The sequence below is a fragment of the Saccostrea echinata genome, unplaced genomic scaffold (assembly GCF_033153115.1).
Source record: "Saccostrea echinata isolate AGI-Se365-2 ecotype Australia unplaced genomic scaffold, CSIRO_AGI_Sech_v1 ptg000030l, whole genome shotgun sequence".
NCBI classification, from domain to species: domain Eukaryota; kingdom Metazoa; phylum Mollusca; class Bivalvia; order Ostreida; family Ostreidae; genus Saccostrea; species Saccostrea echinata.
Window position 1 is genome coordinate 7203862 of NW_026889779.1, and position 27942 is coordinate 7231803.

The 27942-nt window shown below is 31.8% G+C and overlaps 1 protein-coding gene across 1 annotated transcript; it reads right to left on the reverse strand.

Annotated features, from left to right (window-relative positions):
* Nucleotides 1–620: 620 nt before the first annotated feature.
* Nucleotides 621–27695, reverse strand: LOC133197185 (putative carbonic anhydrase-like protein 1). Its single transcript, XM_061333083.1, has 11 exons — nucleotides 27249–27695; nucleotides 17384–17431; nucleotides 5101–5237; nucleotides 4320–4511; nucleotides 4131–4226; nucleotides 3970–4036; nucleotides 3731–3885; nucleotides 3278–3400; nucleotides 2522–2561; nucleotides 2339–2373; nucleotides 621–914 (listed from the first exon to the last, which is right to left on the reverse strand). The coding sequence occupies exons 1-10, from the start codon at nucleotides 27298–27300 to the stop codon at nucleotides 2348–2350; spliced, it is 936 nt and encodes a 311-aa protein (XP_061189067.1). The 5' UTR covers nucleotides 27301–27695; the 3' UTR covers nucleotides 621–914; nucleotides 2339–2347.
* Between the last annotated feature and the right edge of the window lie 247 nt (nucleotides 27696–27942).

Genomic DNA, 27942 nt, shown 5'->3' on the forward strand with positions numbered 1-27942 from the left:
GCGCCAAAGGTGCGTTCACTGTTCTTTTTTGTGAAATAGGCTTACCATTCAACTTTCTCCAGGCATATCGAACTGTATTTTTAACTTTAATTAAGGCAGATATACAAGACTGTAAATTTCAAGTGCAGTTTCTTCCATACTATGGAATATAATGAAAATCTCACTCTCCCTTTACAGTATCAATGATACGATTAAATAGACCTGTGTATCATAGTACTTGTCCAAATGTTTATTTCCTCTTTGTGTTTAGTGCTTTGAAAGAAGAGCTATTATTTTGTTATTAAAAATATCAAACAGAACCTAATCCATGAAAGCAATACTATTAAATGTTAACTGACCTTTGCTATTTATCAAGCCCTTTTTTCGATAAGAGTTTCGTGCTTTTTTGCTATCAGTGACCATAAAAAATATCATGCATTGAATTCCTGTGATTTCGAGTATCATCCTCGCTGTTCCGCTTTCTTCTTATCTTTTTCCTTCTTCTTTAAATACAATTACTGCGAGGAAAGTTTTAAATTATACACATAAAACCTCAGCAATTGGAACGTATCAAAAAATACGGTCCAACATAGCACTGACCTGATAAAGAACACATGTAACACAGAAGATTGAAATCTGCTTTAATTCCAAAGTATACATTTTGTTCAAGCTTGTACATTGAAAGCCTTATTCTTTACTTTAACACAGAAAATTGACAGTTTCACTTTTATTGTAAAAAAAAAAAACGACTGGTCACAAACAGAAAAAAGTAATCTAAGACTGAATTAAAATCCTTGAATTTTTTCTATGAACACTCCGGTTCGGCATTAGCAACATTTTGAAGCTCACTAAATGCTCACTAAATACTCTGGAAGACAATCTATTGTAACAAGATAATATATATGGAAGCCCTTCAATTGTAGCAGCACACTGTTCTGTAAATAAATAAAATCAAATCTTAACAATGTAATCATAAGTCTTGAAATGCCAAATTCGTAAAATTTGTACATTATCAATTATAGGACAAAAAAGATTAATGTTTTCCCTCTTATCAAAATATGCAAATATTCAGTCACCTTTATTTTATTTTTCATCAACAAACACATTTTTCTATGTAAGCAAAACTTTGAAATATGAATAATGATTCAGTATACTTGAATTAATTAAAAAGTCAACATCATAAAAATGCAATTAATAGCACACAACACACCCCTTAAATGATGAAACAATTGGACAAATAAGTTGACGTATATGGCTCAAGAAACATTGTCTAAATTCTAAAAATAAATAATACCAGAATGTAAAAAGAAACAAACTTTGTCTAGGTTCTAAAAGTAAATAATGCCAAAAGGTAAAAAGAAACAAACTTTGTTTTGTCAAAGGAAGAGGGTCATGATGGGTGTGTTCCGGTCCTTACTGTTAAATCTAGCCTAAATGTAAAAAATATTTTTACATTAAGCTTTAATGTGTTTCATTAAGTGTTAAAAAAAGGCATATCCATGTTTTGCTTTGTATGTTCTTAATATTAATAAAAACTTATTACAGTCAGAAGATAACAGTTTGGACAGAATATCTCAATTGAAGCTGAGCTTCAAAGAAACAGATAATTCTGGTACTTCTTGTTAGGATTTGAAAGAGTCTGGAAAAATACATTAAAAATGAGTTTAGGACATTTAAATCGGTAGAAAGTGCAAATTTAAAGTATATCATTTCTTCAGACGAATGCAGAAACATTTTATTTTACTGAGAAATGTCACGTTAGTTGGCAAAACGCAAAATCGATGCACATAATTTGTTTTTAATCTATGTTTGTGTCAGATAATGTTCATATTGTGGAATTTCGAAATTAGACAGATTATACATTATCTCTTTTATTTCCTAGAAGACATGACTACATGTACCTTGACTGATATTTTCTTTAGAATTTTTATAACTTTATGCAATCGTTATGTAAAAAAGAAAAGTAAACCCCCTATATGGGTTCGAAATCTTAAGATAAACAAATAAATATATTACACAGAGGGCGATTTTAACATTGTGGCTAGCAAAAATTTGTACCTGAAATTCTGTCTTATAATCATACATACACATGGCTTATACCATAAATATTGCTAATAATTTTTCGAAAAAAAAAATTACGTGAAGGACTGGGGAGAACAAGAAGAATTCAGACTTAAACGAAATCCTCCCTTTTCATCAGGTTACACAATGTATGATTAATTCATAATACATTTAATAATATGTATTATTTAAAAGATTTGAAAAAAATGAGCATCTTAAGAATAAAACCAAATAGAACAATTTTCACTGAAATTTGCAATTAAAAAAACTTATATATCTATACGGTATCAATACTCACATTTGATTATTAACTTGGCTTTAATTTATCATTAACTGAAATAAGAAAGAAAAAAAATCATAAATCAAAGATGAATCTATCAACTGATTTATTTATTACATAACTAATACATTTAAAAAAGATGGCTATTGAAAGAGAATGCTTGAGATTTCTAATGCATAATACATGCCAATTAATTCTTACCAATATAACTGGTCGTTTTCTTTATGGTACAATCTGGTTCCTGCACAAAAAATGAGCAAATAGCAAATGAAAATGAAAACCAAACTTTAAATAATGTTTGATTAATTTAATATTAAAACAATGGGACGGAGTGAAATTATTTTGATATAATGTTAACATTTAATGAAACAACTTAAACAGTGCATGCATGATCTTTTTGAAAAAAAAAAATATGAAGACTAGCCTTTTGTTTAAAAGATGGAAGCTCATCTATTATTTATTTATATTTGTCTCCTTAGTTGGCTAAAAGTACACACAATGTTCATGCCATGATGTGACATTTAATTATCATTCGTTAATAGTAGATCTATTCAATATTCTTTAAAGTTTTGAATTTCTTTGTCAGAATGTGGTAAATAGAAAAAGATCAATGCACAATAGGAAAATTTGGAACTTTAGTTTTTTTTATTGGTTTATTATAGAAAGACTTTGATTCTACAAGTTTATCAGAATATAGATATCTACATGTATTTCTAAACTCAGGATTATTAGAATCTTACTGATCACAACCATGATATATGCTGGATCACTTTTCAAAACAAATGTATCTTTTCTTTAGTAAAATTAATGAGAAGAATTTCAAAACTGCAAAGCAGGATCGGGACACATTATTACTTTATTCAGTGAATTCTAAAATCGATATGCATCAGTCTCCTTTTGTTTTGCTACATCACATTTGGCAAAATATATATGTTTGGCAATTTTGCATGAACCAACCTCTTTAATTGGGATGTTGGTCCGCACTAGACGTCTATTATCCGGTTGTACGGGTCTGAAATTGTTTTCCATGAGCGGATCTCCTATTCCATTTCCTCTTGTTAGTTCCCGCAATTTTTCTAACTGTTTAGGGGAAAAAAGTATAAAACTAAATTTGGTTTAACAAAATGAACACACAATTCTTGGAAACAGGAATGTCTACTTGTACTTTTTTAAAATTTACTTTATATTGAAAATTATTATTGTGAAAAAATAGGTTAATCAAATTATCATATGTTTCTATTAATTCAAAGTTTGGAAATTCTTCTATAAGAAAAAAACTGAATATGATAAATTTTCTTATTTTAAATGAAAAAAAAGAAACAAAATTAATCTTTTTGTTTTAAAGATTTTTCAAAGTGAATGCTTTTTTAAAAGTCTAATGTTTGTCTCAAAAACTTTTTTTTACATTACCTGGTAACTGGAAATATACATAGGTCTGTTAAGTATGACCCAAGTGACTGTCTCCTGGCAACCAGGTTGTGTTAAAGAGCCTTCATATGTCATGTAGGTCATGGTAGTTGGCAAAATTTCGGACAGGGAAAATTTATAAAGATCTGTAGATAATCCTGCAACCATATACAAATTAATTTAACATTAACGTTACTTATACTCTTTTGAAAGTATTTTTAAGCTTTAAATTATAAAAGTACCTTTGCTATTTAGTTTTCCTGCTGCTCTCACCAAAGCACTAAAATGCTGATTTCCGAGATCTTTAAGCTAAAAGTAAATCACAAAATTTAGGTAAATGTGTAAGCCTCTAAATAAGTACGAGAAAAAAAGACAATGAATAAAGAAAATGTATACTACTCACAACGGCTAATACTGCAACCACAGCAATTCCATACGGAGACTTTTTAGCGTGTGTCACATTTGCATATAGTTCTGAATTGTAGGCTAAAAGTTGTATCTAGAAAATATATGGATACAACTCTATCACAATAAATGCCAGGGTGATTTTTTTAGTTTAGTGGTGACGTCATAGAAAATTATATTACCTTACCTCCGCAGGGAAAGACTTTCCCGCCACTTTATGTTCAGAACCTTTGTCATCTGCTGTACCTAGATGAAGTTTGATTTGGAAAACTGAGTATTTGTACGATAACGGTCCTCCAGTAATATTTATCCGATGACCGTGAGATTTATTCAAGGAAACTCTGATATCGTGCCCTGTATTCATTACTACACCATCTATCTATATTTGGAAATAAAAATAAAAATGTAGAGACTACTTTTAATGCTATATACCTAATTTGACTTTTTACTTTAAAAAATAGTAAATTTTCTTCCTTGACAGTTCAAGCTAATTAGAATATCCACTTGACAACGATTTATTATCATTCTTTGTTGATTTGGATGGGGCTTTTGATGAAGATGGCTCTAAAGTATATTGCATTACAATACATGGATTATGATCTAAGAAATGCAGGAAAATACCATCACTTGTGATAAATAGTATAATTTGATTTTAATAGATTTATTGCAAAACGTCCTTCATTGTAAAATGAAATGGGATACTTAAGTACAAATGTAGTATGAATAATCATAGATTCTGTTAATATCGCGTGTGTTTTTGTTGATTGGTGCTAAAGTACAAACTTCATTTAATTAACTATTAATTAAATACAGTCATCCCTTCGGAACTATAAAACTATTACCATAATACTTCATAATAAACAATTAAAGAACTATTCAAATGTCACATTTAGTCTTCGTGTTGTCCTTAATATTTACACTATGTCATGAACCATCATGGGTGATTATGTTTTGTTAGCCTAGCTCACCTTTTCGTTTGTAATATTGAGGGACTGGAGATTGGGATCAAATACGATACTGGCCGGATTGATGTCAATAGGGGACTGGAAGCGGCCTTTATCACACAGTTCCCACTCCGTGTTGTAAGATCCCCAACGGGAGGGGCCTGTAATTATAGACAATTAACTTATTGCAGGAGAAACATTAACTGTCATGGGATCATGCATAGAAACCAAAAATAATCCTTATTAATTTATTAATTAACTTAAACAATGAGTAGATTAGTTTATATTATTGATAGGAAACAAAAAAAAATCAATTTAAAGAATGTCAAATGAAAACTAGATTTTTTTTAGAATGGACAAATACCCCCGCTGGGTTTTTCAGAAAAGGTGCCAAGTCACTAAACATTATTTTACGGATCTAACAGGTGTTTACAATTTTTTTAAACATTTAGAGTGACATTTTATTTGCTCATTATACTAAGGCGCAGCCTTACTAATAATACTAATAATTACTAATCAATACTAATAATTATATTGTTTCATATTAAATTGAAAAAATAAATTGTAACACTTTGTCATCTTTGTGATACATGACATTCTGCAATCTGTTTGTTCAAAAAAATAAGAATATCATATTATTATTTATACTATATCAAATTAATCTTGATAACTTTACATTAAATTCATTTTAAAGATAAAGGGCTGGTCATCCAGTAACTATGTATTTTAATTTGACAGACTATAATTATTAAATTACTTAAATTACAATTAAGAGAGTTAGAGAACAGAGATCTTTAATTCTCCTGTCCATTTCCCAGGAGATATAGATAACATCTGCTAGGTCATAGATGCTCTAACAGCTTCCCACATTGAACACATTAATTAATCTTTAACTGGATGCATGTCCACTTATAATTTCAAAGGGACAAATGGATTTACACTATCTGCTCTGTATTGCACCATGAGTCTGTAGTACAAAAGAAATTGCATTTATTTATGTCATTCTGTTGAAAACAAAGATTTTTTTTTTATTTTGTTACAAAGCTTTATTTAATGATAAAAAAGAACTGTGTAATCTTGATGCAACATTTCTAATAAGGTCACTGCATGTCTCTTAGATTTATAGAGACTGTTTACAAAAAAAATAACTTTTTAAATACTTGGTGATTTTTTTTAGTTTTAATAAGTAGCTTTAAGCTGCAATTCACATTTGTTACAGATATACCAAGTGGCAGTTCTAGATTCTATGTATCAAACCCACACAAACCAAAAAAGACTAAGTCAACAAAAATGAAAAAAGCACCTGTAAATGCAGAAAAATCATCCAATCATTATGAAAAATAATGAGTGTACAAATTTTCAGACAAATCCATGCAATAGTCTCCGAGAACAGGTTCGGACAATATTCCGTCTACAAACAGACGGACATGCTGATTTCAATATGCTCCCCCAAACTTCGTTTGCGTGGGTTATAATAAATTTGAAGCTACAATGTGCCGTTGTATCAGTTAGGATTAAGCTCTTCAATAAAGGCGACCAGCTTAAGTAGCTGAAATTTGAACGGCAAAAAATTTCAATTACCTTAAGATTCAACGATAATTAAACTTAAACTCTTAAAAACACTTAGAAAGAAAAATCCGATATATGAAATATAATCTGAATTAACTTAAAGTTTTAAAATACTTGTTGACTCAAGAAATGGAATACATATATAAAGTTACATTCCTATAAAAATCGTTATAGCACTCAATGTTTGACTTGGAAACTTCTTTAAGCCTTAATTTGTCTACGCAATCATTGATTTTAAATGTTCATTTACAGATCTTGCATTTTTAAAAACAAGAACCACTCCCGTGTTGCATTTGCCGATCTTTCTTTTGAAAACTGATTGAAAGTATGCATTTAGGTTCCGATATGTCTGATGAATAACCAATCACAGCAGGGTTTGTACATGTTTATTCCCATAGGTCCATTTACTGCATTATTTTGATTATACTTATTCAAACAAAAACTAATTTGTTAATGGCGCTTAATTTACTGTGACGGGGGTAAAAGTCAGTCAAATCAAATGTATTTTCTTTCTTTAAAGATGTATTTTCATTTTCTATGCATGCTTCGTGGAGGCTTCATAGATTCCTCACTAAAGGAAGTCAAATTAAATATATCTGGAATTTTCCTATGCTAAACCTTTCACTTACGACAATAAGAGAAATCAAGACATCTTTTACATTGTGGTTTTCTTGCATATTTTTTTTAAAATTCGCAGAATTATTTTTTTTTTACCCTGTTGAAAAATGAATCCACTACAACTCATTTCGTTTATGAAATTTTCATCTGAAGTGATTCATTGCACATCTTGTAGAAGTGATTGAATATTGAATTAAAAAAACATTATTATTGTAAATCATTTTGAATTATCTGTAAAAATCCGAATCCCTTATTGATCAATTCAAGTGATTGTGCAATAGTAAATTCATTTTCGAATGATGAATTAGTTTTCAGCCGTAATTTAAATAGAGAACTCAAGTTATTTTGATAAATATATCATGGTTCACTATCAATATCAATTTTCCATGGAGAGTGGTCCAATACAAAAACTATTTTCAAATAATTCTCGTAAACTTGATTTAAAGAAGAAAAAAGAATTGGACGAAGAGGAATTGAAATCCAACACTGGTGTTGTAGAGGTACGCATGGGAAAGTGAAATTCTCTTTTTGAAATCAATCATTAAAAAAGTTTCATTGCTACAAATCACAGAGAATGCATTAACGGAAGCAGCTATATCGACATGCTCCTGGCCATCTTTTGGTCTCCAAACTTATGTAACAGCCTGTGGCCGGTATAATCCCTTTTTTATATATGGTCTTTGAAGAATTTCTTTTGAAAATGATCTTGCAGGCGTTACACCGCTTATGGATTTGTCTTCACTATCATATTACTCCATTAGCATGCGATTTGTTCGAGGATTCTAATCAATGAAGCATAGATTTTGGAGAGTCACACTGTTATCTCACGTAAATGACTCGTTATGAAGTTATCAAATAGGTCTGAGTTTTTATAGCCGACACTTTGTATAGACAGAATTTTACTAATGCATAAAGCAGAACAAATTCAAACAGATTTTTATCTTTGTTACTGTTTAATGTGAGAACAGAATAAAGAGTCAATCTCGGACATTTTTACTGTTAATGACTGAATGTTAGGACCAAGGGTTCAAAATGGATCAGATAAATTTAGTACTTTATACAAACGAGTATGTCAAGGACATACACATACTGCTTAGAATGGTCCCAGCTGACAAAGCATAAACAACATTGTCTTTGGTTGTAAGGTTAATTATTATTTTAATTGTATTTTAGAGGAGCTGGGATTTAAATCTGCAAGTGGTAATCCAACTTATAGATCCCTTTCTAAGAAGGAAATTCTTCAAAATCATATGTCAGTTTTAGATATTTTTAATTTTCCCAACGATCAAATTGAATTTGAATTACGATACCTATACTGGATACCTAGACCACATAAAAATCATTACAAACAAAGAGAATAGCGGGTTCTAGTAAATGTTTTATCAAGCCTCTTTCTGTTCATATTTCAGGAGTACTGTACAACGACATATTCGAGAAGTGGTGTAAATTAGATGTGGATACTTAAAAACTCAAAGGAACTTTTAGAAATTTTGAAATCTCAAAATTTTACTAAAATCAATAACATTAATACATTCGACTTTTCAACACTTCATACAACTACTCCCCACGATAAATTAAAAACCAGGATTTTTGACATCAAAGACAGCTGCCTTTCAATAACTCGTAAATTTACATACCTTGTCATCGGTCATTTGCAAACTATTTTGTTAAAAAAAACACTCTAATTGTCCATACAAGTACTCCGAAGTTGATATTTAAAAGATGCTTCAGTTTCTGATTGAAATATCTATGTAGTGTTTGGAGATCAAGTATTCCCACAATCTGTTGGAGTTCCCATGGGTTCTTATTGCGCCCTTTTATTAGTAGACCTATTTTTGTATTCATATGAAGCAGAATAAAAAAAAAACTTCTACATGAAAAAGAGTAGTCTCTTGCTTTGGCCTTCAATTCCACATTTAGATATATCGACGAATTTTTATCAATTAACAATATTCATTTTCATTCCTAAGTTGATTCGGTATATCCCTTTTCACTCGAAATAAAAGACACCACAGAGTCTGACACATCTGTTTCACATATGGACATTCACGTTGTAATTAGAAAAAGCCATTAATAGTAACCTAACAAGAAAATATTAATGTGATGACTTAACTTTTCTATTGTCAACTTCCATTATTTATCTAACAATACACCATTATCACCTGCATGTAGAGTTTATGTCTCCCAATTGATTAGATACGCAAGAGGGATACAAATAAGTTGATGATACAAGGATATCAACAGTCCCGTTTAAAGTCAATATTTCGAAAACTCTATGATCGATACAATGACTTTGTTAGCAAGTACAATCTATCATTAATCGAATGTTGACTGACGTTTCTCATACAGATTGTTAGGGTATTATTTTCACACTGAATTGTCTAAGGATTTTTCCGTTTGCCTGATCAAACAAGGAGCACATAACGGGTGTGACAGGTCGACAAGGGATTCTTACTCCTCCAGCCATCTGATCCCACCACTGATGTTTTAAGAGGTCAATGTTTGCTCTGCTTCCAATTTTGTATTGTTCCAATATGGACTTTTGAGCTCGGTTACTGTTAGTTATCTCCATATTTCATTTCATAGAAATCAATCAAAGGAATATTACATACCGTTTGGTTTTATAAATGTAAAAGGATGGAGTTGGAGTACAAAAATGATTGCTTTGAATTTAATGGATATTGGATAATATTGTATGAGAATGACATTTACTTTTACTCACGGCAACTTCCCCAGTTGAACATACTACTTTGTATGTATAGATGCTATCTTAAGCCTAAAATTTTCAAAAATGTTAGACTCATGAAGAATTGATAAGAAAATCAAAAAGATACATAGATAAGTTGGTCTTCTCTAACCTGAACCGATTGCTGGTTAATATTGAGGAGTTCTAAACTCAAGAAGACTATACCTTTTTCATATAATGTGAAAGTCAGATTGTCCGTGCTCCGTAGAGCAAGAACTCAAGAAGGTGATTTGCTTCTAATAATGCTCTACATGCTATTTATAGTTACGTATGTTACATCAAATTTGTAATTGAGAGAAATAAAATTCATTTTAAAAATGTCTTTTAAAACTGCGTCATTACAGTGAGAAGTTATAACTTTTTTAATTCTGTATCGATTATTCAAGTAGGTCTGAATCATATTTCCGTTCCAAAAATGAAAGACTATAATTAAACTGATGTACAAAATGGTATATAACATTTTTAAAGATATATGTGCTTTGCGGATGACCTTGTCATAATTATAGATATAAAACCAGTGGGAAATTGCCATGGAGATCGATATCTTTAACTGATTTCCTGGGCTAAATTGCGAAAAAATTCAAATAAATAGCATGAAGTCATGATTACTGACTAAGTAAGTATCCGCTATAGAACACCTGAAATCAAGTTTTGTATGCTTCTACTTGATATCAGGTGTTATATGTCAATGAAACTGTAATTTGTTGCGATTGCTGTTTGAATAAATGAGACCATTTGTTGATTATGGTTAGAAATAACGTCTATTGACTGAAATAAGAAGGTAATTAGAATATCAGATATAAAGATTTATGTTTACTGCTTCAAGTTACTGAGGGTATTTCTTTTTCAAAAGGATACGTATTATTGTTGGTAGATCAATATTAATCTAGACGGAATATGAAGTCAAATAGAGCTTGCAAAAGATGTCTCTTTTTTTAAAATTTGGTAATGAGAGGTTTGCCTGTGTCAAGGTTATTTGCTTTATCAACGATATTGATTTTAGACTTCTATAGATATTCTCAGTATCACTTCGTATTCAACTTTTAAAATTCGGTATCCTACACTGTATGATGAAAGAAAAACGTGTGCATGTATAACAAGAACTTATCTAGAAAATACACAAGTAGATAACCATTTCCAACATTAACTATTCGCATTTTTGTATGTTTAGGTTTCCATACTACATGCAGTATTTAATCCATTTCAGGAATTTTACACAATAGAACTCGTTAAATAGCCTTTGATCATTTACTCGATCTGATTTCTGTATTAGAAAAGCAATTTTCACTTTGTAATTCCAGACTAATTTAGTAAATTAAGAAAATTGCAATTTCCGCAGAGATATGATGTTTCACATGTTTCATTTACTTAAGATAGTGTATCCGGGCGCCAATCCAATCCTTTCTTGACCAAGTCATGATCCTATCAACATCATACCCTTGCTGACATGATTACAACAACGATGATTTTTATTGGGTTTTCGGTCTTTCTTCTAAATTTAAAAATCCATGCATCATTTTTTCATCGAATTTCTTGTATATCTTTTCCGGAGTATATGGACAATTTAATTATTATTTCCTTTGAAACTTATCCTTTGCTTTCTTCAGACAGGATAGGGCTGTTATCTTTTTCAGACAAATGTCATTTTAATGTTGATGTTCTTGATGGAATACCAAAAATATGAATTCATGCAGCCTCTAACGAAAATATTTAAAAAACTGGAATTTTTCCTTAAACATTTTTCCCGATGTAACAAAAAATCTTTACTGATGTAGAGAAAATGACAAACCCTTTATCTGAATGTGTACTATATTGCCTCACAAATCTATTTTTGCATGATTTTTGGCATTAAAAATATCTCTTATAGTTTTAATCTTAATACAAGACATAAATATCTAGGTCATTTTAAGGTTTGGGGGATAAACATGTATATACATGGGTACACATGTATAAAAATCAACCGTTTATGCGAATTTCATGTTCTCCAAATGTATATCTCCATAACCCCAAACCTTTGACGTTATTATTATTTTTATCGCTGAAAGTGTACATTTCTTACCGTCTATTACATGTATCCGTTCTGAGAATTCCATTAAACGCTCAATAACGTATGGGGATAAGGGAGGATATATCAGAAAGGAAACGTTATTATTCCATTCTGTTCCATTAACCATGTAAACTTACTAATATACCTGACAGTGGTATATATCAAGTATATGAATATAGTTAATGTAAATACATGTATATAGAACTAAATACAATAGGATCGCATTTTTAGTAGAATTTTATGCATTTGTTTTGTTTCATGTTATTTTCTTTGTTTCTTCTTTGGACTTCCGCCATAACTCACATTAAGAAACTGGTAAAAAATTGATATTTTCTGAAATTATTATTTTGAAACTATATACAAAATAATGCATGTATGGTAGTATTTACTTTTAAATCTAATTTTAAATCAATTTTGATGAATTATTCAATATTTACTTGCTGTTTGGTCCTTCGGATGAGACCGTATAAACCGAGGTCCCTTATCGCAGTAGGTGCTGGCACGAAAAAGATCCCTTACTACTCAACGGCCCTGTGTGCTGAGCATAGGTAAAAATTTGCAGCTCTCCACCGGCAAGTGGTGGCGTCTCCATATGAGTGAAAAATACTTGAGAGGGACGTTAAAAACAACAAACAAACTTGCTGTCTGTTTGAAAGTCCTAACATAGTGTGCTTTTTCATTCACTGAAGTATTTCATACAAATGCAATCTTTCATTGTTTTTACTTTACTTATCGATCTGAGTTTTATTTGAAAAGTCATTTAATCCAAAAATTATTCATATTGTGTTTATGAGTACACATTAATATGACAGATTAATACTGGAAAAAATAACTATGATAGTTTTTTCAGATTAATTTCCTTATATATATATTTTTTTCTCATTTAGTGTATTTCTTTTATTGCTAGCTTGTTCAATGGAAAATTTCTGGACACGTGATGTAATTATTAATTATATTTTAATGAAGGCAGAAGATTTATCATACAGGTATAGCCTCTTTAAATATATAGACATTAGGGAAAGCATATCGACTTAGCACATAGTCTATATATATATCTAGGGATTGTACCAAATCAAAAGGCTATATTTCTTTTATTATTATTATTTAAGTTATATAAAAATATCTTAAAAATCCGTGTTTCATAGATTTTTTTGGGGGGAGGGGGGGGGGGGGGTAAAGTATGTTGTAAACTACTTTTATTTAGATACGTTTTGGGGAGTTGACAAAATTTGTCTTAGTCACAAGATATTTTGTAAAAAGGTCCACAGGTTTGTAAGCCTTTTTTAAAAAGCATTAACTAGATATGCCTAGTTTATAAGCTGTTTCATGCTTGATTATGTGATTAAGTTTGAGCCATTCAGATAGGTGGAAACGATAGGAAAAATAATAAACTATTTTATAGTCTTGTGAGACCAGGTCATCAAACAAACTGTTGAAATTCGATGGGCACTAATTGTGCTCCTTTATTAGCTGACCTATGAAGCAGACTTAATTCAAAAAACTTCTACATGTGAAGAAGTAAATACTTGCCGTGTCCTTCAACTCGACATTCATATTTATCGACTACGTTTTATCAATTAACATTAATTACTTCCATTCACTTGTCGACTCAATATATCCCAGTGAACTTCAAATAAAAGACACCGCAGAGGCTGCCATATCTGTTTCATATCTGAGTGTTTTACTAACTATAGATAATAAGGGCCATCTAAAACCTAAATTGTATTTCAAACGAGATGACTTCAGGTTTTCCATCGTCAACTTTCCTTACTTATGTAGCAATATTCCATTATCACCTGCATATGGTGTTTACGTCTCCAAATTTATTTGATACTCAAGGGCATGCTCTAAGTACAATATATTTTTAAACCGAGGCAGGCTACTGGCAGATAAGTTGATGTTGCACAAATTAACAACCTCGTTTAAAGTCAGCATTTCGTAAATTCTCTGGTCGTTACACTGATTCAATGATTTTGTTAACAAATATAACCTATGATTGCGTCGTAGTTTGGCTGACATGTTTCATACCAATAGTAGGTCTTTGGTTCTTTTTAAACTAAATTCGACTACAGAATGTTCCGTCTACTTGATCAATACATGGGCTCACGGTGGATGTGACCGGTCAACAGGGGATGCTTACTCCTCCAAGCCACGTGATCCCACCTCTGGAATTTCCGGGGGTCCTTGTTTTATGCCCTGTTCACAAATTTGTATTTTGTACTTTTTCTTAAAATCGATCACGGTTCGTTAGCGTCACCTTTTTAATTTTTGTAAACCATCTAGGAACAATTAAAATGTAATCAACATAACGTTTTACCGTAATTCAAAAATTCTGATGTAAGATTTTGATCATTTTGTACCTTTTCGCAGAAATTTAGAATATTACACGGATTAAAAGCACGGATTTTCACCCTAAATGAAGCCGTTTAATTTATAAATGAGATTTCCTGGAATTTTAATGGCAAAAATGGACCGTAAAATTAATATCGAATAAATCAAGACCCCTAAAACAAAAGCTAAATAGTACTGTATGTTCAACATGCAGAGATTGTACAGGAAAAACTCATCTACTGGGCTGTTTAATGAAATCAAATGAGAATCATTCTTGGATACTCCCAGTACCAAAGAAATCTCCTTTAAGATGGCAAGTGGTCATCGCACCACACGCACAAGGCTCATTTTGCCATCATCAGTCACCACTGCTTTCATCTGTCCATTTTCCGCACCAAGCGAACAACTCTATTGCACGGAACCAAATCCGTTTTCCGTCTCTGTAAGCAGAATCATTGGGAGTATAAGCTGATATTGATCATTAGTCGCCTCTCTACTCTCTCATCGCAGGTCAAGGGAGACAATCTCATTACCACAATCAATTGCTCTACCTAATTGTCTCCTAATATTACAGAGATAGACTATCAGCCATGGTTTTATCGGTTTCTAACTACGTTTTGTTAACATGCCAAGAGCTGGTAGAGTATCATTTCATATCCAATATTTCTCTGTTGATATATATTGGTAAATTGTTTCCTTTCATTTTTATCATATTTACTCTAATCTTTTAGAATATTGATACCCTTTTGGCCATTTTTAAGAACTCAAATTGAGCATCAAGAAAAAGGTGCGAGGGCAGTGGCTAGTCTTCAGCTAAACCTAGCAGAAAAGATGTCGCCAGTAAACCCAAATCCAGGAAATCCTATTAAATTGAAGGTGGACAAAAATAGACCTTTAATTAACGGCTTATATACTTTTATCTTATATAGCATTTCTACAGACTGCATTAAAGTCTTTTTTAAAATTCAGCGAGGAGATAAAGACATGAAGACAACATCTTCTGAGTTGCTCATATATCACAAGGTCCCCTGAAGACTGGACATCCGATAATGGAAGCCTCAATCAGAGTTGTCAAGCTTTACTTCGACTTGTGTCATAGAATCTCTTCCCAGACATGGTAAATCAAGGTCCTTGAAATGCTTATGTCCCACCCGAGACTAACTCTTGGAACTTTATGGTTTTCTTGATAGATATAATTACTGAACAGCAGTCTTTGTACAACGATGTTACAGAAGAAGCCAAATTAACTTTTAGTGAAACATACTGGTGTAAAATTCAGCTGCCATTCGCCTCGATTCACATCTCTTGCATAATTCAATAAATCCGTTACCGTTTCCATAAGCAAAGAGAAATTTACTTACAAAGAGTATTTGAAGATACTTATAAAGTAAGAAGTACTTAAGGACATACGCAACATAGTTTGAACTTTATTGTCTTTTTCCCTGGAGTTGAAGAGTTCCGATACTTAAAGGAACTGTGTGCTACGTTTTAATGTCTATATATGTTGTTGTACACTTCTTCTAAAACAAATTTGCATAAACAAAACATCTAGAATATATGTTTAGTAATTTTTGAATATTTTTCTTTGAAGTATACGAGAATTTTCATCAATTGATATCTTTTCAAAACCTCTGGTAATGCATGCTGATTTTTTGTCTATGAACATCTGATGGCACTATTATCTTAAATTAAGAATATCTTGAAAAATTATCAGTAGGTAAGGTACGTTGCGTATGTCCTTAAGAACCAAAATACCAGTATTAGCTTCTAAGTCATCAGAAAAAAGGTAATCAAGAGATAAATATAGATCTGTATGAACCTATCGGCTCAGAGTACTGAACGAACTACTATTTCAAATAAAGAAAGCACTGACATACATAAATGATTAATATTGCCCTTAGCCTGTAATAATGTTTTCTGCAGTATTTGTCGGTTAATATTACTTTACTGAATGAAATTAATTGAGCAGCTCCTCTTTTGGGACAAAAGCGACGATTTTCATCATTAGTTATGTATAAATAAGGTGAACACTTAGAGGAATCTACACGAGCATTTAAGTTGTTTTCCTTACATCTGAGAGCGTTGTTTATTGCAATGAGTTTATTATTTATCGATGAATCAATTCTAAATCGTTCTTAATTTAGGATTTTTATAATCTCATATGAATATAATTCTAAAAAGAAATTGTGAATATGAAGACATAGAATATGAAGATATTTCTTTTTTGTATATAAAATTATTTACCAAAGCACATTGACTTTTATAACTTTTGTCTTCTTTGACTTTTTGGCTATCCCTTTGACAAAAAGTCCCTGACAGCTCAGTCTTTTCCACATCTTTGCCATATGGTCAGTTTGGCCTGATTTTCAAATAGTTTTTCTTATGTTTGCAGTTTTATACTTTTATAAAACACGCCAAACTTACAAGTCTCTAGCAAAGCAGTGTCGTGAGTTATTAGTTTTGATCTGCTCCCGTTTCAAGAAACAGGACAAGACCAATGGCTTTAATCTGACGATGCTTGCAATGATAACGTTTGGTTCTTTGTCCTAAGACGAACTATTTACCGATATGTTTATAGTCGTAGTAAAGGTTAATACAATTGCAGAAATGACTCTCACTATAACTGATTAGCACATCTAAGGCATGAATATTTCATACCTGAAAGACTCATTGAAAGTTATGTAAGTGAGGAAATAAAGAACAACGTTATTTGAAATAGTTTCATGGAACGAATTAATCAGAAAATGTTTTGCACACCACATATGTCTTGCGGCGAGACCATAAATAAAATTGTAATCTTTTCTATATACGCAGGTGAAATAATTATATTTTTCACCATCACAGAGAATAAAGAAGTAAGGGATTATGGCGATGACACCTATTGCAGGCCATCAGACAATGCAAGGGTCTCACGCACATTGAGTACAAATCTATCAATGAATCATAACAACAGAGTCAATCTGGATGTAACATTACATTAGAGTAAATTTTCTCACCAGAAATTCCGTCGTAGGTCCACCATTCGTCCCACATTGATCTGACAACTGAAATATTAAAAAAAATATCAAAAGATGAGAGCTGAACTCGTATGTGTTTGTTCAAAATGTAAAATATTGAAAGCTCAATGAGCTGTTAATAGGTAATAAATAATGAAGGAAGTATTCTAATGTATCTCGCTCTGGAACACCACTAGGAGTTAAGCATTACATCACATAGGAGACTTCAAATAATAATTTTTTGAGAATTCGGCATTATCTGCAATAATGTGACAACACTTTCTAACAACGAGTAATGGATGCAAAACTGTAATCAATGCTGTCCAGTTTTGCTATACTTAGATGGAAATACATTTCAGGATCGATAAAGCTTTTTTCGATCTATACAAAATAAGAGACCTCAACAACAATTCCACAACAAAGCCTTGAATTCAACAAATTTTGCAATGTACGCTAAACAATTCTTTTTCATAGGTATTTGTATCTTTTATGTAGAACTTTAATTTTCATATGTATATATCTGTATTTTCATATCGGAAATTCAATTTGAAGAAACAAACTCTATATTGAATGAGTATTTGAATATTTTTTTTTTCTAAATTGCAAATGCTATAACAATTTAAAGCTGGGTACGCTGTCTCATCGCCATTCTTAACATTTCCCTCTTAATGCACGACCATTATTATAAATCGCGCTCTATTAAGTGGAATAGTTATCGTTTGATATAACAATTATATAAACGAATTCTTCTTTGCCTTATAACAGAATGATTTATGTCAGTTCAAAACAGATAATTGTAAATCAAGAATTTTGCAAGGTTTCGATTTTCCCTTAAGTACTACAAGTTGTTACCAACACCTATCTTAGCACAGGGATTCGGTGCTGTAAAGTCAGATAAATGTTTTTCTCCTATTTTTTCTCCATTATCAGTACATTAAGCTGTTTTGCCAGTGAACAGGGTTGTATTTTATTAATTGTTTAACAATCTAACAAGTAACCGATTACTAAAATGTGTAAAATGATATGAGATTCCAGTATCTTAAATGCTTGGTTGCTTTATCAGGAGTAAAGCGACAGAGCTTTATTGAATTCAGAGATCATTGACACAATGCCATGAAAAAGGAATACTTCATTGACCATATTCAAACAATTCAACAATGGTCAGAACTTTTTCGTAGTTGAACATTTCATACATTAAATACACTGCATGTCACATATTGTGGCCTATTTTGTTTTGAGGTGCCATCTTTTTGCTAACTTTTTCTTATGATGTTTTGATTGTCTTGTTTTACAGGTACTTTTTTCTAGTAATTTTTGGGGGTCAGACATTATCATATTTTACGTAACTGATAATCAGAGCTTGTGAATCTGATGTGAATGTGTGTTAAATTGTTCACGTTTATACCGTCATTTTAATAAATGACATTATTCATCTCGATGAAAGTGTTTTATTTGACTTGTACAAAATTAGCAAAAACTAGCTGCGGTGAGCTTGCCTATAAGCATTAGAAGACATAAATGGGTATTTGGAATGTTATTTTCATGTTGTTTGAATGTAATACAATGTATATGGACTCCAAACCTTACAAACAGATGTATTACAGGGCCCAGTAAATATTCTACCGAGCCCCTATCTTTACTCTTCACAAAATTATTGACTACTTCAGACGTAACGTTCTACAACAATTTTAAGAAGTCGTGTAAAACAAATGTGGATTCTCAAAACTTCCCAAAAACTTTAAAAAAAAAAAATCACACAATTTTGCCGAATTAATAAAATCAGAACTTATGATTGCTCAACACTTTATGCAACCATTCTTCAAGATAAGTTAAAGACCAGGCTTCTTTACATCACAGACAACTGCTTCTTCAATCAAAATGGAACTCAAAAATGTCCATATCTTGTGCTTGGTCATCTACAAAATTACATTGAAGTTGAAATTAAAAAGATGATGGATTTCTTCACTGACAATATCTAAGTAGTTTTTATAGACCAGATCTTCCAACAATCTGTTAAAATTCCAATGGACAATAAATGTGCTCCGACATTAACCGACAATTTTTTTTTTATATTCTTAAGAGGGAGATTTATTCAAAACTTCTACATGAGAAGAAGAAAACTCTTGCTGAGGCCTCCATTTCGACATTTAGATATATCGACGACGTTTAGAGAATTACATAAGTTATTTTCGTATGTCGACTCGGTATATCCTGGTGAAATCGAAAAAGAAGAGACCGTGAAGTCCGCCTTTTAATGCTTTACTGACTATAGACATTAAGTGCCAACTAACAACTAAACCATCTGACAAAAGGGATGACTTCAGTTTTTCCATCGTCAATTTTCCCAGTATTTTACTATAACCTGCATATGGTAGTCTCCCAATTCAATATGCAAAAGCGTGTTCTGCGTACGATCACGCAGACTACTGAAAAAGATGATGATACAGGAGTTCCAACAATTTTGTTTAAAGCCAGTATTAAAAATTTTGTGGTCCTTTCAATGAACTTATTTGCAAACAGTTCATATTATTGGCTCGTTTTGTATTTTGACTGACAGGTTTCATACCAATTGTTAAGACATTTTATACTAGATTTATAACATTGATCACTGTTCATTGTCTTCACCTTTCGCCTTTGCCATTGGATTACTCTGTTTACCCAATCAATTACAGAGCTAGGGCTCACGGTGGGTGTGACCGGTCGACAGGGAATGCTTTTTCCTCCTAGGCACCTGATCCCACCTCTGTCGTTTCCGGAGATCCTTGTATTTGCCCTATTTACGATTTGTGTTGTTCACAGGATTTATGAGATACTTATTAGATTCATTGTTCGCTACATTCACCTTTTTCACTTGAATTTATATAAGTATTATGTTTGCTGCAATAAAATACTATCGCACTCAACTAATCACGGATCATTGAATCATAGTATCTTTTTTGTGGTCCAATTTCATCTTTTTTTTTCATACGAAGTTTGTTTTCCATAACATTAAATTTATTTTGTTATTTTAATGATCTGCTTGTGCTAAGCTGATAAATGCACAATCCACATTATAATAAAAGTTTTTATCTATTCTCCCCATTTAGTATATTTAACAGTAAAGTCTTAAAATATGTAATGATAGAATTATTTATGTCTTCGTTAAGTTGTAATCACCTAGTGCTAGTATGGACATTTGAAATGGGATTTCTTGTTTGTGTTTGAAGATGTTACATGTATGAACATGAATAAATGCACGATTAAAACATTGTTTACACGGTGTTTTGTTTTCAAAGCTGTACAATCAATCTGACATTGCTGAATAAATCAGTTTTTGTTGATGGAGACGTTATTCATTATGTCTTATTTAACCACAAAGCTCAAGTATCTTGTCTTGTATTCTGTTGGTATTGATAAATGGAAAAACCGTAGTCTGATTTTTTAAATTATTTCCAACTTGGTGAATTTAGATTTAATTTCCATCCTGGTGAATTTGAAATTATCGTGAACATGACAGTACAAATAAACACATGATGTGATTATCTTTAACCTAGAATTTAATTAATCGGCCTGTGTATTAGTCATAAAACCATAAATCGTTAAAAAAAAAAAGAGTGTACCATTAGTCTTAAGTGCATTCCAAGAAGTACTACAAATTAATTAGTTCATTTATCAATTAAGTCTGACATTCTAAGGAAAATATCTGCTTTAGCTAAAGCCATCTCTGCAGCAGGCTGCAGTACCAGGGCACATTTCTAATCCCTGTCTTTGACACAGCCACTTATCTGTGTGGGTCATGCGTCTAGTAATTGGTAGTTTTATGTGCAATTGACTGTTCTCAAAGTTTTCTGCTAATCCAAAAAACTAATGAAAATGGACTTTGAGAGACATTCAATGTTTAATCAAACGCTGAAAAAGTAATCGTTGTTACGTAAATTTTCAACAAATTGAGAATAGAACAAACAAAATTAATACGCGTTCAATTGCCCAGAAAGTAATTTTGATTTTTGTCAATTTTCTCTTTCTTTTGGATCAATATTTTTTATGTGTACTTTCAAACAAAAGACAACGTAAACGGAGTTCTATTTCTAAGTTGATATCAATTATGTAATCCATGTGGATTATCTATATTGTGTCCCTCTATTAGCATTGATCAATGTTTTACTCAAAAGTAAATGGGGAAATCGGTTTTTAACACCTTATGTCATACTTCATTTTAGAAAGCAGAAAAGATAATTTGATCTTCATTTGAATGCAATAATATAGCCATACCTTAAAATCTGATTTATGCATCTTATTCTTCAAGGCATTGTTCAATCAATTCTTTAATAAATAGGAAATTAAGTTTATACGATTTTTCATCTACAAAATTGACTGACCATCATAGTTCTTTCATACAAGAATTTCTAATGGGAATAGGAAAATAAAAAGTCACAGATATGGTTATCTACTACTAAACTACTTCTAACTACTGAAAACGAATTATTTTGATATTGATTTCTTTATGCTTCTAATTGAAATTCCTGAAAAATATTCCCTGAAATAAAACGTGTTTAAGAAAATTCTCCATTTTATTCGTAATTTTTAAAGGTCATTTTTATTTGCTTACTTTCCTAGAAAATCACACCGGTCACAGTAGCATAGAGGTAGGCAGTTCGCATTTGTGTTCTGTTGGCCCAGGTTCGATTTTCGTTCGCAGTTCAAACCTGAAACGTAAACATAGGTAGTGACTGTTCCTTTGCCAAGCGTCGGCATTAGAAGTGAAAGTCACGGGTCTTTCGGATGAGAACCTAAAAAGCGAGTTCCCGTGTCACGGTAGGTGTTGGCATTATAAAGAACCCACACTGCTCAATGGCCCTGAGTGCCAAGTAGAGGTCTAAATTTGAAGCCCTTTACCGGCATACAGTGACGTCTCTATACGAGTGAAAAAATCTCGAATGAGACGTTAAACAACATACATGTACATACAATCAATCAATCCAATGAAAATCGTTGATCGTATTTAATTATTTTGTGTTATGGAAATTCGAGGTTTTAAAGTTAACATGTACTCTAAAACTGATTAACATGATTAACGTGTACTCTTCGTTCCATAGTTCCCTCGTCAAGAGAAAATATATGAGTAGTAGCGGTAATGAAAACCAGATTGCATTGTTAGAGCTTTCGGTTTCCAATTCCTGCTGACATATTATGTAATTTGCTGCCTTTAGCGTGATCTATCGAATTGGTTCATAGTAACACTGTAACCAACACCTCTTAGATCATGACACAAAATTCTCAATTTAAGCAGCACCATTGTCTAAGAACTTGAAGAATTTTCAATACAGAACACCCACTGTCCTTTCCCAAAAATTATATTTGACACTTAGAGTTTAAACAACTCATCATAAGAGGAATTTTACAATCAAATACATATTTAATGAAGCACACAGAGCCAAGACTTGCTTTTGGGCATCTCTGCATGTCCCATATTCAATTCAAGCTAAGCAATATTTGTCACTAGAAAATTAAAAAAATGGGATTGAGAAAGGTTTTATTCTAGAAAGGCCAAAGCAAGTCCTCGACACAAAAAATCCCGAGAAAATGGCACTTAGAAAGCTATTTAGAATTTTTTTTAAAGTTCGAAGAATAAAATCCACTTTATTTTACTTAATTGAATTATGTTTGAGTTTGGAAACTAGTCAATATCTTTTCAATTACAGTGAATATTTTTCACTGCCCAAACATTGTTTGGCATATTAAACAGCACTCAAAAGACAAAGAAAATCTTTTCAAAATATATGATTGAAAGTTTTACCGTTGCAAATTATTTTGAAAACTTGAAGAGGGAAAAGAACTGCTCTAAATTTTATTGATTTCTCATCTCATAGACAATTAGCAATAATTACCAGACGTAATTGATTTTCAGGTAAATTTGTCCAACTTATACTCTTCAAAGACCTCCCCTTACTTAATAGCTCATAAACTTCTCTCTAATTGCTTATCATGTACTTATCGGAAACAAGTTACAAAATACTTGCAGGAACGTTTATTAACCATAAATATCTCTGCATGCTGAGCTACTTCTTTTGTTGTGTTGTTAATTGTTCTTTTTGTTCTTTTGTCTCAAAATCAATCATACCAGCTCTCAACGGAAACGTTTTCAGGTAAACTGAAGTATTTCTTATTCTTTTCTCAGCCCAAAAAACTAAATTCAAAACATTTTACTCAACCATATCAACACTCTGTCACTTTAAACAGATACAACCATTTTTTAACCCTCCATCGACATGTGTGTCGATCAGTATGCTATAAATGTGAGCTCTCAGTAGAAATATGCAAGTCTTCATTAGATAAAAGGTTGTCTTGTTAACTGTATAATTTATTAATATAAACTTCCAAATTTTTGAATTCCCAATAGAAAATATCAGCGAACCAACTTTTAAATTTGCTAATAAGCATTCATTCTTAAGTTTCCTTTTCTACTATTCATATGCATAGTTGTTTTAAAAATTTGAACCGTAACAGAAAGTTATCAACCATGTCCATATAATTCTATTCTCTGCAGAGTTCCACATCGATGAAAACCACGGTACGTTGAGGATATTGAGCTAATTAAACATCTGTTACTATGAATGTATTTGGTAATTGATCACAATATCCATACCATACCCCTTTGCTCTAACAATCACTTTTGTAATAATTTTTTTTTTAGATTTGATGCAAAAGCTGGAAAGAACCTAAAAGTCAGCAAGTTTTGTGAGTGCTGAAACCATAAAAATTGTGGTTAAATTACAAGGGGCCTAATGGCAAGGGTCTATAGGAAGTCAATACTGCCCGAGCATGACCGGCAAATGGTAGACATTCTGGCCATAAACCTTTGTTTATGTGAACTTGGCGTGTTGTCCTATGGTTTAATTTGAATTGGTCACAATTAAAGATAGCCGGATAATGACATTCTATTGAATTTCTAGATTCCAAGATATCAATCCTTTGTTTTGAATTGCCTATGTCAGAAAGACCATTTTATAAAACTGTCGAGAAATAAAACCACCTATTCTGAGCATTCATTATCAATAACAGAATTAATGTAGCCTTGATTTAAAACCATGAAGTGAGATGAAGTTTATGAATATTAGAGTAATAAGAAAGAAGAGGAAATTCCTTTTTAAACCAGAAAGCTATGTCCTCTGTTTTTTAAAAGCATGCAAGATAGAATATGTAAAACTAAATACATGTAAAAGTAGCGGACAGTCTTTTGTAAATTTAATCGAGTGTATCAATCAATTAAGACAAGATCGATAGTTATGATGTATCTTTGAATTTGGGTTCCATTAAAAATAGAATTTACATTCTCGGTAAGTATTGATTTGATAAGAATATCTTGAAATAGCAAACTAGTTCATTATGTGTTAAATGCAGCACTTAACGAAAAATAAAGATAATAATTACAACCTCTAGCAAATTTACCCAGTGAAATCTTTGCAATGCAGATGAAAGGAAAAACTTAATATTTTCATGTGTATACATCTATTCATGAAATTCATGAACTCCTATTTGCAAGAGCAACTACAATTTCAAAAGTTTAAGTATCATCAAAGGATGGTTTGCAGTAAACTTAATATTTTCCCGTGTATACATCTATTAGTAAGGAAATTCATGAAGTCCTATTTGCAAGGGCAACTACGATTTCAAAAGTTTAAGCATCAGCAAAGAGATGGTTTGCAGTACTTTTAAATTAATATTTTGAGTCTCAGCAACAACTGCTTCATTTATCCAGCGGTGATAAAAAATTAATTTCATCACTCTTGTGAATATTTATTATATTGAATGAATTATTCCACCAATAATATGTCAAGAGATATGGCCCAAATCCCAAGAGCAGAAGCAAACCAGATCAGTTCCATAAAGAAACGTCAGAGTGATAGAAAGTAAATCAAAATGGTATCTGTCTGATAAGAGGCAAGGATAACTGAATAATTTATCAGATTTTGATTTCGTGCTCATAGAGCCCAAAGTTCATCTAGAAATAAAAAGTATTTCATTTTCGTGACAAAGGTTAGTACAGCTTTGGTCTTCGGACGAACTTTCATACTCGGTCAGGCTTAAATCCCGAGGTACTCCGAGGAAGGCTAGCGATACTTACCGCCTTCAACACGTCTGACTGACCTTTCCAAAGTCCTGTACAGTCTGTGGACCATATTTGATGGCATTATCGTCTTGGGTAATGTGACTACAACGCGGCGAATTTCCCGCGAGATTTCATCATATCCTAATCCGTAATGGACTCGTCGTTATGAACACGACCATTACATCGAAATGAGCCCATAGAGGACTATTTATTTAACTAATGATAATGATGCCTATGTAGGTATAATTGGATGGTGTAACAATACAAAGACATAAACAGATCAGATTCTGAGAAACATTGTTTCACATATTATATGTATTACGGAATTGTATATACTACTTTATTGTGAGGAAAAAAATCTGACACAGATCGCTTGACTAAATACATGTTTCAACGAATGAAAACTTGTAATTTCAATTGCATTAAAAACTATAGAAACATGCGTTTGATATATTTTTCTGATAAGTTACTCATCCATAAAAATTATTTACATTTTTAATTTTACTACATCTGCCACTTTAATTGTTGAACTTTTAACTGAAGGAAACTGTAGTTCATTTTAAAATACTTCCACAGCTTAGGTTTGTCTTGAATCGTTGTGTTAGTCTCTTGGTCTCCAAACATGATTATACATGTAGATATCCTTCCAGCTGTCTAACAAAACATTTATTGATACCGAGAAATCATACTTAACAAGGTCCCTGCTGTATCTGATATATATCAACAACTCAATTGGGAACATAAATTTATATTAATTGTCACAACACAATACTATGTTTGACATATACTTGATTTTTATATAGCTGACTTTTGTTTTATATGTCTCCGAACTAGACTCGCAGGTTTTCTTCTATTGAATTAGAAAATGTAGAAGACCAGGATAACATAAGTTTATTGGAAATCAAGACTGGCGATCGATGGCGATACAATGTTCCAATTAGGATGTTATTGACCCGATAAAATACAAACTGTCGTTGATTATCTGAGAAAACAGAAGTCTGTTGAAACAGATGGTTGTCGACAATAGTAAGCGGTCGTCATGAACTTGTGTATGAATAAACGATACAAAATCACTGTCGTGTGAAACTGAGGCGACAAAATTTAATTTTAATCTGATTATAAAAACTTTTAAGAGGGATTGTTACTAAAATTATCGTTCTTTATTGAAGGAGAGTCAGACAATAGTGTGAATTTAGGAAAAGGTCCAATGACAAGAGAAATCCATTATTTAAGGAAATTTTGCATTGGGTTTCATTCGATTTGCATTCTTTGTAAATTTAGAGCAGGACACTTAAGAGCAGAAACATAACATCTCTTTTTACATGCTTTAATGCGACATGGTTAACAAAAAACACTCGAGCTGAAAGCGTTTTAGATTGCGCTATTGAGAGAGCGCCAATGAACGTCTTTAATTATTCTGCATAAAGAGATCAGTACGATTCCCACGTAACTGAATGGATAATCTGTCAATGAGGGGAAGGAAAAGGTGATTCTGGTGTTTACTGTTACATATTATCACAGAACAGGTAACCATAAGCATTGAAGTCTGCTCAACAATAGAAGCAACAGCATTCGATCTACATAAAATTTAACGATGAAAAAGCATTTAAAGTAAAGAGTACAAAACATAAGAATACATGCAAGTATGTATTGAGGCTGGAAGTAAAATAGAAAACGAAAGAAATAGTTTTCAAAGATGTTTTTTTGTTATTTTGCTAACTAATCAGAAAATTTTGAAAAATATTGTGTTTTAATTATGTATATAGGTTAACATACCTGGTAAGTCTTGTAACATGCAGAGTAAGGCACACAGAATATGGCTGAACATGGTGCTTGACAAAGTCTCTATACCTTACAATTTGTATTCCTGGGATGACATAAGAGTAAACGTATTTTGGAAAACTGTTCGTGATTAGAGCAAAGTTAATCCACCTCCAAGACAGAGATTTGACAAACAGTTCTTCCTGTTCTTTCTTGTCTGCCGCTGTTGATAATTATGGAACAGGGAATTCAATCATTAATTTTTAAACAGTGTATATATAATAAATTATTTCTATCTTGTCCTGGGTTGATTAGTATGAACACGTAAATCGCATATCTTTTGTCGATAAACTTCACATTTCATGTGAGGTTTTGATACTATTTACACCCTGTCAGTTCCGTATTGGTAGTTTGTGTCGCGTGCTTTTTGCTGATACTTTAACATCAACACAGCAGTCCACGGAAAAATAATCGACTAAGTTAAGGGCTACATCAAAACTATCCTTTATAGTATTTCTTGATCAACAGGGTCGATGTCAACTTTATAATTACGAAGGAGGCGGGGTCTATTTGTCCCCGAGAATATCTGAGGTTGAAGCATGCATGTTAGATTTTGTAATTGATCATTATGTTTCTTTGATAAAAAAGATGTTTTCAATGTAATGTCTGTCTTAAAGCTATCTTATCGAACTAGCTTTTGAAGGCACGG

Excerpts from the sequence above, each read along its gene's own strand:
- LOC133197185 (XM_061333083.1), bottom strand. The coding sequence starts at position 27,300 with ATGTTCAGCCATATTCTGTGTGCCTTACTCTGCATGTTACAAGACTTA. Across the intron at positions 3,886-3,969 it reads AGGAAAACTAAATAGCAAAG|GATTATCTACAGATCTTTAT; the intron begins GTACTTTTATAA and ends ATATGGTTGCAG. Across the intron at positions 3,401-3,730 it reads TGTATATTTCCAGTTACCAG|TTAGAAAAATTGCGGGAACT; the intron begins GTAATGTAAAAA and ends TCCCCTAAACAG.